Here is a 16613-nt window from a genome sequence, read left to right as displayed (position 1 = left end):
TACTAAACATACTGTTTAATTTAAAAAATTTCTGTATATTATGCTGTTTTAACATTTAAAAAACCTTTCTGGGCTGGGTATGGTGGCTTCTTCCTGCAATCCCAAAACTCTGAGAGGTTGAGGCAGGAGGCTCACTTGAGCCTGGGAGTTTGAGACCAGCTGGGCAACATAGTGAGACCCTGTCTCTACACACAAAAAAATTAGAAATTAGCTGGGCATGATGGCTTGCACCTGTAATCCTAGCTACTTGGGAGGCTGAAGTAGGAGGATTGCTTGAGCCCGGGAGTTTTTGAGGTTACGAGTATCACTGCACTCCAGCCTGGGTGAAAGAATGAGACTGTTTCTTAAAACAAAACTAACAACAACAAGACACTTTTCTGGTTGGGGAGAGACAGCCCTTCTTAAGGCTGGCCAATTTTATTTATTTTTTATTTTTTATTTTTTGAGATGGAGTTTCGCTCTTGTTACCCAGGCTGGAGTGCAATGGCGCGATCTCGGCTCACTGCAACCTCTGCCTGCCGGGTTCAGGCGATTCTCCTGCCTCAGCCTCCCAAGTAGCAGGGATTATAGGCACGCACAACCATGCCCAGTCAATTTTTTTTTTTTTTTGTATTTTTAGTAGAGACGGGGTTTCACCAGGTTGACCAGGATGGTCTCAATCTCTTGACCTCGTGATCCACCCGCCTCGGCCTCCCAAAGTGCTGGGATTACAGGCTTGAGCCACCGCGCCCGGCCTAAGGCTGGCCAATTTTTAAGGATAGAAAAGGGCTCAAAGGAAAGCTTGCCTTTGGTATGCAGACTACCCAATCCAGAAAACTGGCCTGTACACACCAGGAGGTAATATTCACCTGCCTTAATTATCTCAGGGCCAGATAGTAGGCAGCTAGGGACCTCTCCTTAGAGCCTGTCCAATTTATTAAAAGAAGCCAATCCTGCCCATCCTTGCCTTTCTCACAGAAACTCCAGTAAGGACTGTGGCCCAGCCTCTCAACTGGCTCCAGCCCCTTCTGCCTCCTGACCGAAGCTGGTGCCTCCCCGTGGGGCGCTGCATGGTGCCACATGCCTCCTGTTTCTAGGATCTGTGAGTACAATAAAGTTTGTTTTCATGAGCCTCTCCTATGGCTCCTCTCATGGACACACCTGACTGACCATGACATAACATAACAGAACACAGAATACTAAGAGTGAGACCCAAAAAAAAAAAAAAAAAAAAAAAAATACAAAACAAACCCAACAATTAATTGAGAATAAATAAAATTTTATTTAATGCATAAACAGTCCATCACATCCTCTAAATTGCCTTTAAAAACATCCAGCTTATATTAAATTCTGATTCGTAATTTTAATTTTTATTCTTCTAATTGCAAAGTTTCCAAACAAAACACAATCCCAACAAATCTTTAAGAAAGCACTACTAGGGAATAGCAACAGATGTCATGTAGATGACGTGCTCTACCATACTACAGTACCATGTAACTTCCGAGGAAGGATGAGATTTATGCACACAGACATTTTGGCTTAAATGATCACTGGTTTTCAGTTCCACAGAAGGTCTTCACATGCATGATGTGGAGGAACAGGGATAAAAGCCAAGATCTATTCATTGCTTTCTAGTAATAGAGGCAAAATATACAGTTTCTGCAATGCACGCATTTCAAAATGGCCACTATAATGGCTTTTGCATTAAGATTTCAATAACCAAAAAAAAAAAAAAAAAAATTACTCTAGAAAAAAAGTTGACTCCAGCTTCCCGAGATGGAAGCATAACATTTTTTTGCGAGTCTTCTGGGGCCTGGTGTGTTTTCACGTGGGAAGAACTCACCCAAGGAGAGAAAGAAAAAGCGTTATGAGGTGTCACTTGATTTGGGTTGAATTAAGTTAGCTGTGGGTGCTCCATGACTCCTTACTTGAATTGTGTGTGTGTTTGTGTGTATGTGGGTGTGGATGCACATGTACATCATTTGTCAGTCTTTATGTGAATCAACAGGATTAAATTCAGGCTTGATGTAGCTGAGAATGCAAAAACAGAGACCAAAGGATATGCTTATTTTTGAGGGTCCACGTAAACCAGGTATTCTAAAGCGGATTCATTTCAACGTAAGGCCACTGAGAGGCTGGCATGGGATGCTTATTCACTAGGATTTGGAACAGTACTGTGGAGTTGTTCTGAACTGCTTATTCTAGAAAGGAATGCAGAAATTCCCTTGCTGTTTCTCTGGACGGTGGAGTCATCATTTCCACTAGCTTCAATCATAGATGCAGGAGTCAAAATTCCCCTAGGCTATTCTACCTATGCTGAAGTAAATTTCCCTGGAATCTGCCTACAGAAAGCAGACAGGATAGTTCTTGAAATCTGTTTGATTTTTTTTTTTTCGGTTTTCCATTTATTTCTTTGCTATGTGTCATCTTGGAAGAAGAAATGCCATCATTGTGTACTACCCTTCTAAGGAAGGACAAAGTAGCGGGCAGGAAAGAAATGTGAACTTTTTAAACAAGTTAACATTTACTTTGGAGAAAATGTTTTAAACATTAAAAACGTTTAAAAAGATATATATTTTAAAAACGACTACCACTTATTTTGGGAGGTGTCTAAACTCTTCATAAATATTTATTTATTTATCCTACCCCTCCATTCTCAGAAAACCTCAAGCACTTTGCTCATTTTACAGCTAGAGAAACAGAGAGCCCAGAGTTATGAAAATATTAGAGAATCTATCTAAACTCATCTGAATGACTAAAATCCTCCTTAGAATTCACCTAAGAATTTATAAACTGAGAAGGTTTCCTAATGCTATTAAATATTCTACAAATTTTTATCTAGGCAGGGAGATAATGAAAAGAGAAGATTAGGTTAGGAAATTTAATGCTAATGGTTTTAAAAACTAAGTGAAAATCATCAAAGAGGATAAGACATCTCTGAAATCAAAATACTGGAACGTGTTTTACCAATATTGTGTTAAAATATAGTTGCATTCAAATTCTCTCACTTGAATCATTCTAGGATTTTTACTCTCCTTAAAACATGCAGTAAAACTTTCATACTGTATACGCATACACATTTAGTCATCTTTTCGTAATGACGACTATGGTCGATACTAGTATACAGGCACTGGATTCTTATAACAGAAACCGTGAGGAAAGTATAGAAATCTGTCTTGTTTGCTGATAACTCATTGAATCTGTGTAGAAACATTTAATTTTTTGGAGTTTTGGAATATTGAGAAATTACTTTTACTATGCTAGTTATATAAAAATAATTTGTTTCTTGTGAGTATGAAAACACCTCCTATTTCAACAAGACTATATTCATATCTCCATGAATTTCCAGTCCAAACTGGTCAAACTGTGCCTCCCCATCTTTAAATCTGCCCCCCACCGTTTTTTTTGAGATAGAGTTTCACTCTTGTTGCCAAGGCTGGAGTGGAACGGTGCGGTCTCAGCTCACCGCAACCTCCACCTCCCTAAATCCCATTTTTTAAAAGTGTCTTTGTTTTCAGTTAAAAAGCATTTAAGAATGAAAACAAAAAACCAGTTATCCTTCTGTTGCTCTAGAGATATTTTCACCAGGTTATAACACATGTAGTAATTTATACAATTTAAATAAGAATCATTTTTAAAAATTACTTTTAAATGTCAAATAAGGCCCAGGGTGGTGGCTCACGCCTGTAACCCCAGCACTTTGGGAGGCCAAGGTGGGCAGATCACCTGAGCTCAGGAGTTGGAGACCAGCCTGGCCAACATGGCAAAACCCCGTCTCTACCAAAAATACAAAAAATTAGCCAGGTGTGGGTGGCGCACACCTGTAATCCCAGCTACTTGGGAGACTGAGGTGGGAGGATGGCTTGAGGCAGGAGAATCACTTGAACACAGGAGCCAGAGGTTGCAGTGAGCCGAGATTGTGCCACTGAACTCCAGCCTGGGCAATACAGCGAGACTCTCTCTCAAAAAAAAAAAAAAAAAAATCAAATACATTCGTACATTTAAAAATTTGGGGCTGGGCGTGGTGGCTCACGCCTGTAATCCCAACACTTTGGGAGGCTGAGGTGGGCAGATCATGAAGTCAAGAGATCGAGACCAACCTGGCCAACATGGTGAAACCCCATCTCTACTAAAAAATACAAAAATTAGCTGGGCGTGGTAGTGTGCGCCTGTAGTCCTAGCTACTTGGGAGGCTGAGGCAGGAGCATTGCTTTAACCTGGGAGGCAGAGGTTGCAGTGAGCCAAGTTCGCACCACTGCACTCCAGCCTGGTGCCTGGAGACACAGCAAGACTCTGTCTTAAAAAATATATATATATTGGGAGGCTGAGGCAGGAGAATCACTTGAACCTGGGAGGTGGAGGTTGCAGTGAGCTGAGATTGCGCCACTGCACTCCAGGCTGGGTGACAGAGCAAGACTCTGTCTCAAAAAAAAAAAAAAAAAAAAGAAAAAAGAAAAAAGAAAAAAGAAAAGAAAAGAAAAGAAAAAAAATTAGTTCAATTGCTTCTTTGCCTTTTAGCTAAGATCAAGTGTAATATCTGCTCTTACCAGTTCTAAGAAATTTTTAAAAATTGGTTCATTATTAAAAAGTAATCTTTAAACCTGGAAACTATAACTAGTTTCTACATTTATTTCAGCCTTAAAATACTTATTGTCAAATAATGTTGAAATATTTTAATTTTTATTATTAGAAAAACAGTTTCTATTCGCTTATATTTTAAAATCTTCTAGTGATTTGGTGTTTGTAGCAGCACAGCCATTTTCAATACTCAGCATTTATGGTACAATTCTCAGAGGATTGAAAAGTGTGCTCCTTCTCTTTCTTGCAAGTTCAAGGCTATTTCTCTTTGGAATTTAAAGTGGCTATTATGTACATATTAACCAAAGGCAGCTTGTTTATGGTTCTTTAATACCAAGCATGCTAACTAATATAATTAGACAGAAATAAGAGGCAAACATATTTTTAGCAAACGTGCAATTTTTTTTGCACTGCACAGATTTTTAAAAACATGATATTAGCAACTTTTTAGCATACTGATGACCATTGCATTGTCAAAGTTTGGAAGATGCCTGGCATTCTTCAAGCAATGCTTCAGTAATGAACTTTCTGAAATATTGATCCACTTAAAACAAGACAAGGCTATTAGTGATTATAAGGGCTTTGACTCTATTGAAGTCTATGTAACTATTTTACTGGTAAGGCACATTTATTTTCAGCTCAACCATTAGTGGAAATATTTTCAATGCAGGCTACCCAAGCACTCTGGAAGGGACCCTGTATAAAGGCTATTATGAGTAAATTTGCCTACATTTATGGTTTTCCTGGCAGTTTTGAGTTTACAACTGACTTAGAAATAACCCATATGCAAATAAACTCAAGGTCCCAACTTGGAAGGTACTTTGGGAGCACGTGGAGGAGAAGGAAGAAAGAAAGAGGCTGTAATCAGCAGGAACACTTTGAGTTTCTGAGTCAGTTCCCTCAATTTCCCTTTACAGCTTGATTTTTTAAAAAAACTCTGCCAGCAATTTTATCAAATAGAAGTTGATGGGAGTGAGAAAGCAATTGCTTTTAAAAATTCAGCACCTCTGTGAAGTTAAAAGACTCTTGGGCATTTAGAACTGATTCAGGCAGGGCAAGGTGGCTCATGCCTGTAATCCCAGCACTTTGGGAGGCCGAGGCAGGTGGATCATGAGGTCAAGAGATCGAGACCATCCTGGTCAACATGGTGAAACCCTGTCTCTACTAAAAATACAAAACATTAGCTGGGCATGGTGGCGTGTGCCTGTAATCCCAGCTACTCGGGAGGCTGAGGCAGGAGAATTGCCTGAATCCAGGAGGCGGAGGTTGCATTGAGCCGAGATTGTGCCATTGTGCTCCAGCCTAGATAACAAGAGCAAAACTCCCGTCTCAAAAAAAAAAAAAAAAAAAAAAAAAGAAAGAAAAAAGAAAAAGAACTGATTCAACTGGACTGCTTTCTTCTGGATACCAAGCCAAGATGCGTGGAACTGCAGTTAGGTCATTGTGGAGCATGAAGCACCCTGGCAGGCCTTGGGGGAGGGATGAAATGGCGTGAGTTATACAGTGAGATTATAGAAAATGGGGCACAGGGCACCTGGGGAGGAAAAACACATAATGAAGGCGAGATGCAGAAAGGATCATAGACACTCTAGCTCTGACACATCATAGGCACCGAAAAGGAAGAGGAAGTAGTCTTTCTTCTGTTATTCACTGCTTTGTCCAGTTCTCTGTTCTTCAGACCATAACCCAATCTAGTGTAATAGGTATAGGTATGCCTCAGAGATACTGAGAGCTTTGTTCCAGACAATAAAGCCAGTTACATAACTTTATTGCTTTCCCAGTGCACATAAAAGTTACGTTTAGACTGTAGTCCATTAAATGTGCAATAGCACTGTGTCTAAAAAACAATGTAATACCTTAATTAAAGAATACTTTGGCTGGGCATGGTGGCTCACACCTGTAATCCCAGCACTCTGAGAGGCCCAAGTCGGCACATCGCCTGAGCCCAGGAGTTTGAGACAAGGTTGAGCAACACAGTGAGACCTTGGCTCTATAAAAACTTTAAAAAATTAACTAGGTACTGTGGCGCATGCCTATAGTCCCAGCTACTTGAGAGGCTGAGGTGGGAATATGGCTTGAGCCCAGGAGGCAGAGGTTAGAGTGAGCCGAGATGGCATCACTGCACTCCAACCTCGGTGACAGAGCCAGACCCTGTCTCGAAAAAAACAACAACAAATAAAAACCAACTAAAAAAACATTATTGCTAAAAAAAAAAATGCTAACAATTATCTGAGCCATCACAGACTCGTAATCTTTTTGCTGGCAGAGGGTCTTGCCTTGATGTTGACGGCTGCTGACTGATCAGGGTGGTGGTTGCTGAATGTTACAGTGGCTATGGCAATTTCCTAAAATAACAGTGAAGTTTGCTGCATTGATTGACTTTTCCTTTCATAAACAATTTCTCTGTAGCATGCAATGCTGTCTGATAGTACTTTACCCACAGTAGAACGTCCCTCAGAATTAGAATAAATCCTCTCAATCCCTGCTGCTCCCTTATCAACAAAGTTTATGTTATACTCTAAATTCTTTGTTGTTATTTCGACAATGTTTATAGCATCTTCACCAGGCATAGTTTCTATCTCAAGAAACTACTTTTCTTGCTCATCCATAAGAAGCAACTTATTTGCTCAAGTTTGATCATGAAACGGTAGCGATTCAGTCCCATCTTCAGGCTCCACTAATTCCAGTTCTCTTGCTACTTCCATCACATCTGCAGTGACTTACTCCACTGAAGTCTTGAACCTCTTGGTCTTCCATGAGCATTGGAATGAAATTCTTCCAAACTCCTGTTATGTTGCTATTTTGACCTTCCATGAATCATGAATGTTCTTAATGGCATCTAGAATGGTGAATCTTTTCCAGAAGCTTTTCAATTTACTTTGCCCAAATCCATCTGAGGAATCACTATCTATGGCAACTAGAGCCTTAAGAAATGTGTTTCATAAATAATAAAGCTTGGATGTGGAAATAACTCCCTGATCAATGGGCTGGATCAAGAATGGATGTTGTATTAGCAGGCATGAAAACAACATTAATCTTCTTATACGTGTCCATCAGAGCTCTTGGGTGACCAGGTGCATTGTCGATGAGCAGTAATATTTTGAAAGGAAACTTTTTTTTGAGTCTCAACAGTGGGCTGACAATATTCAGTCAATCACACTGTAAACATTTGTGCTGTCAACCAGACTTTGTTGTTCCATTTACAGAACACAGGCAGAGTAGATTTAGCACAATTCTTAAGGGCCCTAGGATTTTCAGAATGGTAAATGAGCATTGGTTTCAACTTAAAGTCACCAGCTGGATTAGCCGCTAATGAGATAGTCTGCCTGTCCTTTGAAGCTTGGAAGCCAGGCATTGACTTCTCCTCTCTAACTATGAAAGTCGCAGATGGCATCTTCTTTCAACACAAGGCTGTTCCATCTACATTGAAAATCTGTTGTTTTGGCCGGGCACGGTGGCTCACGCCTGTAATCCCAGCACTTTGGGAGGCCAAGGTGGGTGGATCACCAGGCCAGTAGATCGAGATCATCCAGGCTAACACAGTGAAACCCCATCTCTACTAAAAACACACAAAAAACAAAACAAAACACTAGCACGGAGTGGTGGCATGCATCTGTAGTCCCAGCTACTCAGGAGGCTGAGGCAGAATGGTTTGAAGCTGAGAGGTAGTGAGCCAAGATTGCACCACTATACTCCAGCCTTGGAGATAGAGTGAGACTCTGTCTCAAAAAAAAAAAAAAAAAAAAAAAGAGAATCTGTTCTTTCGTGCAGCCACCTTTATCAATGATCTCAGCTGGATCTTCTGGATAACTCGCTGCAGCTTCTCCATCAGCACTCGCTGCTTCACTGTGTTACGGAGATGGCTTCTTTCATTAAACCTCAGGAATCCACCCCTGCCAGCTTCCAACTTTTCTTCTGCAGCTTTCTCACCTCTCTCAGCCTTCACAGAATTGAAGAGAATTAAGACCTTGCTCTGAACTAGGCTTTGGCTTATGCGAATGTTGTGGCTGGTTTGATCTTCCATCCAGACCACTCAAACTTTCTCCATGTCAGCAATAAGGCTGTTTTGCTTTCTTATCATTTTTGTGTTCATTGGAGCAGCACTTAATACATTTCTTCAATAACTTTTCCTTTGCATTCACAGCTTGGCTAACAGGCGCAGGAGGCCTAGCTTGTGGCCTAGCTTAGCTTTTGACGTGCCTGCCTCTCAAAGCTCAATCATTTCTAGCTTTTGATTTAAAGTGAGAGATGTACCACTCTTTCACTTGAACACTTAGAGGCCCATGTAGGGTTATTAATTGTTCTAATTTCAATATTGCTGAGTCTCAGTGACTAGGGAGGTCCAAGGAGAGGGAGAGAGATGCGGGAACAGCCGGTTGGTAGAGCTGTCAGAACACACATAACATGTAGCGATTAAATTTACTGCTGCCTATGGGTGCAGTTCATGGTGCCCCAAAGTCATTATAATAGCAACATTGAAGATGCCTAATCACAGATCATCATAACTGTAAGATGATGATATTTTGAATTGTTGCCAGAATTACCAAAATGCGACACAGAAACAGGCAGTGAGAGCGCGGGTTCTCGCAGGGTTGCCACCGACTTTCAGTTTGTGAAAACTGCGGTGTCTGTGAAGCACAGCGACGTGAGAGGCAGCAACGGGAGGTATTTTTGTGCTGTAATCAGTCATGAATTAGATGAGTTTTTCTGGATTCCCTTGGGAATCTAGCGCTGGATGACATGGGTGTAAGGAAATACAGTCTTGGTTTTAAACAACCACTTTACACATGAATATGTGGAGCGCAACCCATTTATCATTTGAGGATTATCCAGGTGAAACTGTCCTTACCAAAGTCATCTTTTGACTCCTCTAGGAATGATTCTTCCTGGCACGTGTCTTTTGAGGCCCTAAGTCTACTTGCTGCTTGTCTATGGACTATATTTTCTTATTGAATGCCTACAAAAGTTAAATGATGAATAAAAAGAGAAGGATGCATTTAAACCAGTTCTGCTATTTGGAAATTCTGAATAAACCCTTAGTTTGGTGAAGGGTGATATATCTCAGAAAGGCGGTTTTGGTTTTAATGGTGTATTTTCTTTCTGCATTTTCCCTCCAATCCCCAATGCCATGACTTACTAAGTTATAAAAAGCCCTCCAGTTGCTTGGAGAGAAGGGTGCTGAGGGGATCTGTACAGATTTCTGAAATGAATGGCGAGGCAAATTGCATCCACTTTCCTTCTTTCCCTGGTCCATTTTCTACAGGGTTCTGAGCTTCCTTTGGGGGCTTCATGAATGCTGCATGTCTAATGAATATAGCACAAAATAGTAGGGTCTAATAAAGCCAATGTGTGTGCTGCTTTCTATTTTCCAGGCGCCTACTGCACATGTAACCAGGGCCGTACCTTCCTCACGGATTCCAACACTACAGCCTTGCGCCTTCTGCGTCCCTTCACACCTTTACGAGTAAGTTCTATGATCAAATCAATGTTTAAATGCATCCTCTCTTTTTATCTTCTCAACCTGGGCTGCTCATTGGAATCACCTGGGAAGCTTTAAAAAATACTGATGCCTGTGTCACAACCCCAGGGCTTTTGACTCAATTGATTTGGGAAATGGCCTGGGTGTTGAGATTTTTTTAAAAGCGCCTCAGGAGCTTTTAATTAATGCAGCCAAAGTTAATAATCACTGCTTAGACCGAATTCACTTTATATAGAAATATCCTTACTTATATACAATTTAAAATTCCTATTAGGTCAATAAATATTTATTGAGTGCCTCCTCTATATAAGGCATGAAGACAAACTCCTGACACAGTCCATACCAACCAGTAGCTAAAACCTAATGCAAGCAAGAGTGGGCTAGTGTAAGAGGGAGGGTAGGCAGGTACACAGAGATTGTATTCTATATAAACTGTACAGGTCAAGTGCGGTGGCTCATGCCTGTAATTCCAGCACTTTGGGAGGCCAAGGCTGGTGGATTGCTTGAGGTCAGGAGTTTGAGAGCAGCCTGGCCAACGTGGTGAAACCACGTCTCTACTAAAATTACAAAAATTAGCCGGGCGTGGTGGTGTGGGGGTACCTGTAATTGCTTGAACCTGGGAGGGAGAGGTTGCAATGAGCGAGATCAGGCCACTGCACTCCAGCCTGGGTGACAGAGTGAGACTCTGTCTCAAAAACAAACTAACAAACCAACAAAAGACACTAGAAAGCAAACTTCTCTTCCTCCAGACTTAAGGAATTTGGTATAAGGCTTCAAAGGAAGTAAAATTCTATTAGGTTGGAATGTGGGAGATCCTAAAATATATCAGAAGTGATGGCATTTGAGATGGACTTGAAGGAACTGTTAAGACTTCCATAGATGGAGACTGAGGAGAGCCTTCCAGGCAGAGGCAGAAGAAAGGCACGTGGCTGGAAAGCAGGGGCCTGGGTGAGGTTTGCTGTTGTGTTGGGAACGTTTTCTGAGTAATGGACGAAAAGCTTTGGGATCATATTAGGGTAGCATAGAGCAGGTCAGCTGGTACCTAAGTTGGCTCCAGCTAGCCCTTAGGGGTTTGAAAACTTGGAAATAATATTAATATATCTGGAGCAGTATTTTGCAAAGAATGATCTGCTACTGAGATCTGGGCTGGGTTTGAGTAGGGAGAAACAGCAGAACTGGAGTCAGGAAGACCAGAAGGAGTATGTTATGGTTTAAATCAGAAGTATGGAGGGCAAGTGGCCGGACATGGTGGTTCATGCCTGTAATTCCAGGACTTCGGGAGGCCAAGGTGGGTGCATCACTTGAGGTCAGGAGTTCAAGACCAGCCTAGCCAACTTGGTGAAACCCCATCACTACTAAAAATACAAAAATTAGCCTGGCTAATTTGATTTTAAAAAATTAATGGCTTACATCTGTATTCCCAGCTACTTGGGAGGCCGAGGCAGGAGATTCGCTTGAATCTGGGAGGTGGAGGTTGCTGTTAGCTGAGACTACTACTGCATTCTGGGCTGGGCAATAGAGCAAGACTCCATCTCAAAAAAAAAAAAAAAAAGAAAAGAAATATTGAGGGGCAAGTGAAGACAGTAATAGAAGTGTGAACTGGAGCACTGCAGGGGAAAGGAAGAAAATCCTGACTATAAGAGGAATGATAGAAGTATAATTAGCAGAACTTGTCTATTGATATGGTAGAGGAAGCAAAAACTGACTTGGATGTTTCTTATTAGAATTATGAGGAACGCAATGGTGCCATTAACGGAAATCATTAAACTAGGTTGAAAAATAGTTTATAATGGGAAGATGAATCTGATTTTGGATATGTTGAAAACAAACACATCCAATGGAACTAAAATTTTTATTCAAATATTCCTCATTGTAATTGAATTGTAGTTGGATTTTTAAAAAATTTAATATTTTGTGGAGATCGAGTCTCGCTGTGTTGCCTAAGCTGGCCTCAAACTCTTGGGTTCAAGTGATCCTCCTGCCTCGGCCTCCCGAAGTGCCAGGATTACAGGCATGAGTCATCGTGCTGGGTTGAATTCTAATAGAATTCTTAAAGCAGGGCCCTGATTTGTGTGACTAAGTGGTTCTCAACAAAGGGGTATTCTGCCTCTCAGGGAACACATGGTCATGTCTGGAGAGATTTTGGGCTGCGAAAACTGGGGAAAGGATGTCTAACAGGCAGAGGCCAGGGATGCTGCTAAACATCCTACAATGCACAGGACAGTCCAACATAACAAAGAATTATGCAGTCCAAAGTGTCAGTAGTATTGAGTTTGGGAAACCCTGCTTTAACATAATCTAATAGCTCGAATTTCAGGAATTTTTAGGCCTGCTAATATTTGGGGTTAGACAGCGCCACTTAGTGGCCAAATGTAATATTTATCCCAGTTCTCTGTTGAACACTAAAAGACGAGAAATTAAAAATTCAGAAAGCTAAGACCCACAGAGATGAAGAACATCCTTTCATGGGAGAACTATCTAGGGTTTACAGAAGTAGATGTGATGAGGAGGTCTAGTGTACAATCTAAAAGCAATTATGGAGCTAGAAAGTGCTCTTTAAGCTGGGCGCAGTGGTTTACGTATGTAATCCCAGCCCTTTGGGAGACCGAGGTGAGTGGGTCACTTGAGGTCAGGAGTTTGAGACCAGCCTGGCTACCATAGTGAAACCCGGTCTCTATAAAAAATACAAAAATTAGCTGGACGTGGTGGGATGTGCCTGTAATCTCAGCTACTCTGGAGGCTGAGACAGGAGAATCGCTGGAACCTGGGTGGCAGAGGTTGCAGTGAGCCGAGATCACAGCACTGCACTGCAGCCTGGGTGACAGAGCAAGACTCCATCTCGAAAAAGAAAAAAAGAGAAAGTGCTCTTTGTTTATAAGAGATCTCATAATAGAAGTCAATATGGAAATAGTATTTTACTGGCTTCCATAGGAAATGCATTCTATTCCATTAAGGTTGCCTATATTTTACTACTGTTACTGAATAAATTTTTAAAAAGCAGAATCTAATTATTCTGCTGAATAACTGAAATAGTTATTGCTTGAGGATGTAACCTATGGCATTTTGTTTTATTAAGAAACAAGGATTGGAAAGATTTTTAAAGTTATGAAAAAATAGAATGAAGACCACTAAAAACTTCTATTTTGCTTCAAGAAACGGCGTTCCACATGCCTCCATTATTACCTTCCCTAGCAGGCTGTGAGCTCCCTGAGGGCGGGGACTGTGTCTTATTCATATCTTTGTATCTGCCGCAGTATCTAGCACAGCCATCTCATACAGAGTAGACATACAAATGATTTCTCGTGTGAATGAATTTATTTTTATACTGGAAATCCTTGCCTTGAAGTGAAGAAAGTTTCAAGCCTTTCTAAGCACTTACTGTCTGTTCATACAAATGCAATGCCAGCTGAGGCTGCTTGGCACAGACAGCACCAGAGATTTGAGGGAGTTGATAACAGACACCTGCAGTTCACTTCCCTGGAGAGCCTAGAGCAAACTGTGCTGTGATGAGCATTCCCAGGGCAGTGTTTGGACTGGTGTGTGGGCTGTATATTCCTGCAGAATATAAGATTAGGCTATCTTATAATAGACATAATAATATAAGATTCATTCATCCAGCAAATATTTATTGAATGTCTACTTTGTGCTAGGTACTCTTCTAGGCACTAGGGATATCATCGTGAACTTAAGTCTAAAAATTCCTTAAGAGGCAGGGTTTGAATTGGTGATTAGAATAAAGATGCATATTTCCCTTTCCCCAAACTTTCCCACTTAGCAGAATATTTTCTACATGGAAAATGCACTTTGCCCAATGATCTCAAAGCATTTCAAAGCTGTTAAAGAGCTCTCCTTCCAAAACCACTGCTCTGCTGGGGCAAGTGACAAAAACAGCACTCTCCCGCCATTTCCTCTCCTTGTCTGTATCTCTTCCTTCCTCCTACACTCTCAGACTTCTGGGGAGAAGGGTAGGCATGCATGAGGAGTATTTTATGGGCAAATGATGACTCTTGCACATTTTGTAAGTGGCAATTGAAGCTAGTAGTTTAAAAAGTGACCCCGCAGAGGGTTTCTTTCTGCTTGGTTTATTAACAACCCTTTAGTTCTAGTGTCTAGGGATATGCAAAGACAGAAAAAAACCAGTCACCACCCAAAAGAAAATGGTGCAGACGAGCTGGTGAGGCCATGTTTTGGCCGCAGAGTAAGGGCACTGTGCAATATCAAGTGTCTCAGTGAGTTTTTGGAATCTCAGGCACATTTTGACACCTTAGTATGTGGCTCAGTACACCCAGGATATACAAATCAGCAGTGTTCGTCCCCATACGTGAGTTGTATGGCATGCCCTCCTAACGTTAAGTGGAAGCGGATTTAGTGAATTCGCCAAAGCTACTGCTATACATATGATCGATGAAAGATGATGGTGACCTCTCCACGTTTCTCTTTGGCATTGTTTGGTAAGTTAGTTATATCCTAAGGTTACTACTGTCTAACTCCTCTTAGCCCAGGCATATGGCTCCTAATTGCTCCTTGCACTTAAAATCCCTAACAAAACGGGGGGCAGGGGAGCATGCTAGTTTTTTTCCCAAAGCAGTGAATGGCAACTGTGTGACATCTTTGATTCATCTGTTTTATCTTCTCACATCTTTGTTGGAATCTTTAGAAGGCACAGCCCTACCTTTCTCCCTCAGCTGAGACTTCAAGAATCCCCAGCTGCCTTATTCAAAGCACGTCTTGCCACCGGTCCGGCAGCGTGGGAACTTACTCAACTTCGGTTGCTTGGAAACCACTGAGTCCGGCTTGTTCTTTCCTCTCCGCAGTCCGCTCCCTTACACAGCAGGCACCCAGACATTCTTAAAGTTCATCACTCTCCACTACACTCCCAGAAGAGTATGAATACACCATCGTGCTTTCCATGGAGGAAAAGGCAGAAAATATGTCAAGTCCTTTACTGGTGAGAGATCCGTAGCGACTGCCGCTGGGCCGAATGGACATGGGCGGTGGGATCTGATGGTGCCACTGAGCTGGAAAATGGACCAAATAATGTGTTACGATCAAAGGAAGGCAGTCCAGCAGGTACGCTGCAGAGGGGCATTCTGTTCTCACCCTGATGCTCCCTGCAGATTCTTGGTAAAGCATTTGACTATATCTGGGTTCGAATTGCCCTATTTGTAGAAAAGGGCAATAAAGCCTTCCCTGCCCGGAATAGGGAAACTGCGACGGTGATGTCTTAAGCCCCTAATTGCAAAATCTGTGATTCAAATTTAGTTAGAGATTAGAATCCTACAAATGAGAGATTAAAATTCCTGTAAGATGGGGTCAGGTACGGTGGCTCACACCTGTAATCCCAGCACTTTGGGAGGCCGAGGAGGGCAGATCACTTGAACTCACGAGTTCGAGACCAGCCTGGCCAACATGGTGAAACCCAGTTTCTACTAAATACCAACATTAGCTGGACATGGTGGTGCACACCTGTAATCCCAGCTACTCGGGAGGCTGAGGCAGGAGAATCATTTGAACCCGGGAGGCAGAGGTTGCAGTAAGGTAAGATCACACCAAGGCACACCACCACTCCACCAGCCTGGGTGACAGAGTGAGACTCCATCTCAAAACGAAAGAAAGACAGAAGGAAGGAAGGAAGAAAAGAAGGAGAGAGAGAGAAAGAAAGAATTCCGTAAGATGAGTGAAGAGTGGGTGACTGCACTGATTTCTCAGGCTTGTCCCCTCCCACCGACCTACCATGAAGGTCTGTTTGGGGCGTGTACAGAGGGTTGCAGGCTCTCAAAGGAGGGTACCTCAAAAGATAGAGACAAGAAAGCTGCAGAAATGAAAGCCAAATAATGGATTCGACCTTCTGAGCAGTACCTACCTCATACCCTAATCACCCTAATTGGCCATTAGCTCCCTACTCACCACCCTAATCAGGTTCTATTGCTCCAGCAAGAAGATTGAAAAGTAATTTGGGTACAATCAGCCATGGTTCAGGGACAGTATTTATTAGAGTTTTTATGTTCACTAAGTGCTGCTGTTTTTAGCAGACACGACTTTAAGGTTTGAACATGGCCTGAGTGAGATACCCACCCAAACTGCAGTCTCTGCTGTGGTCCCTGATTCAGAAATTACCAGAAAATCTGATTAGGTTTCTGGCGATCTTGATGTGGAGAAGGAGGTTCCCTAGGTGGGGAACTCTTGTGCTCTGGGTCCTCGAAAGCTGTACCCCTTTCTAGCATTCAGATTTAGAAATTGATCCTTTGTTGATTTCATTATCTTGGTTCCATTTTTCAGTCTACAAACCTCTGAGTGGATTCAGAAAAATCCAACTTGGAGGACCCAACCTAGAGCCGTTTCACTAAAGGATAGTCACTCGGTCAGGCCCGCTCTTGCACAGTCTCTCCTCCCAGTCCCCCCGTCTCTTAGCCCTTCTCGGCTCTCTCTGACACTTAACTGGACCGCTGTCCTTCCTAGGATTAGAAGCCCTCCTTCGGAAGAGAGAGGGGAGCCCTACATGTCCCTATTCCTCAGAAAGGCAGGAAGATGTGGTGGCAGGGAAGGGAACGGATTCTAACCCCGCCCCCCTCCACCC

At 42.1% G+C, this 16613-nt stretch overlaps 1 protein-coding gene and 1 pseudogene across 7 annotated transcripts in view; one reads left to right on the top strand and one right to left on the bottom strand.

The window, feature by feature from the left end:
• Positions 1-1237: 1237 nt before the first annotated feature.
• Positions 1238-16613, bottom strand: part of MYPN (myopalladin) — a 140341-nt gene continuing 124965 nt past the window's right edge. For all 7 annotated transcript variants that reach the window (XM_074382313.1, XM_074382312.1, XM_003928675.3 and 4 more), the window contains one exon: positions 1238-15054. In XM_074382313.1, coding sequence (XP_074238414.1) covers positions 14885-15054 — 170 coding nt within the window. In that variant the 3' untranslated portion in view covers positions 1238-14884. The remainder of the gene's footprint in view (positions 15055-16613) is intronic.
• Positions 4478-4591, top strand: LOC120367505 (U2 spliceosomal RNA; annotated as a pseudogene).

This window comes from Saimiri boliviensis, chromosome 12, assembly GCF_048565385.1.
Source record: "Saimiri boliviensis isolate mSaiBol1 chromosome 12, mSaiBol1.pri, whole genome shotgun sequence".
Lineage (NCBI taxonomy): Eukaryota > Metazoa > Chordata > Mammalia > Primates > Cebidae > Saimiri > Saimiri boliviensis.
The sequence above is the reverse complement of the archived record's forward strand: the minus strand, read 5'-3'. Positions and strand labels throughout refer to the sequence as shown.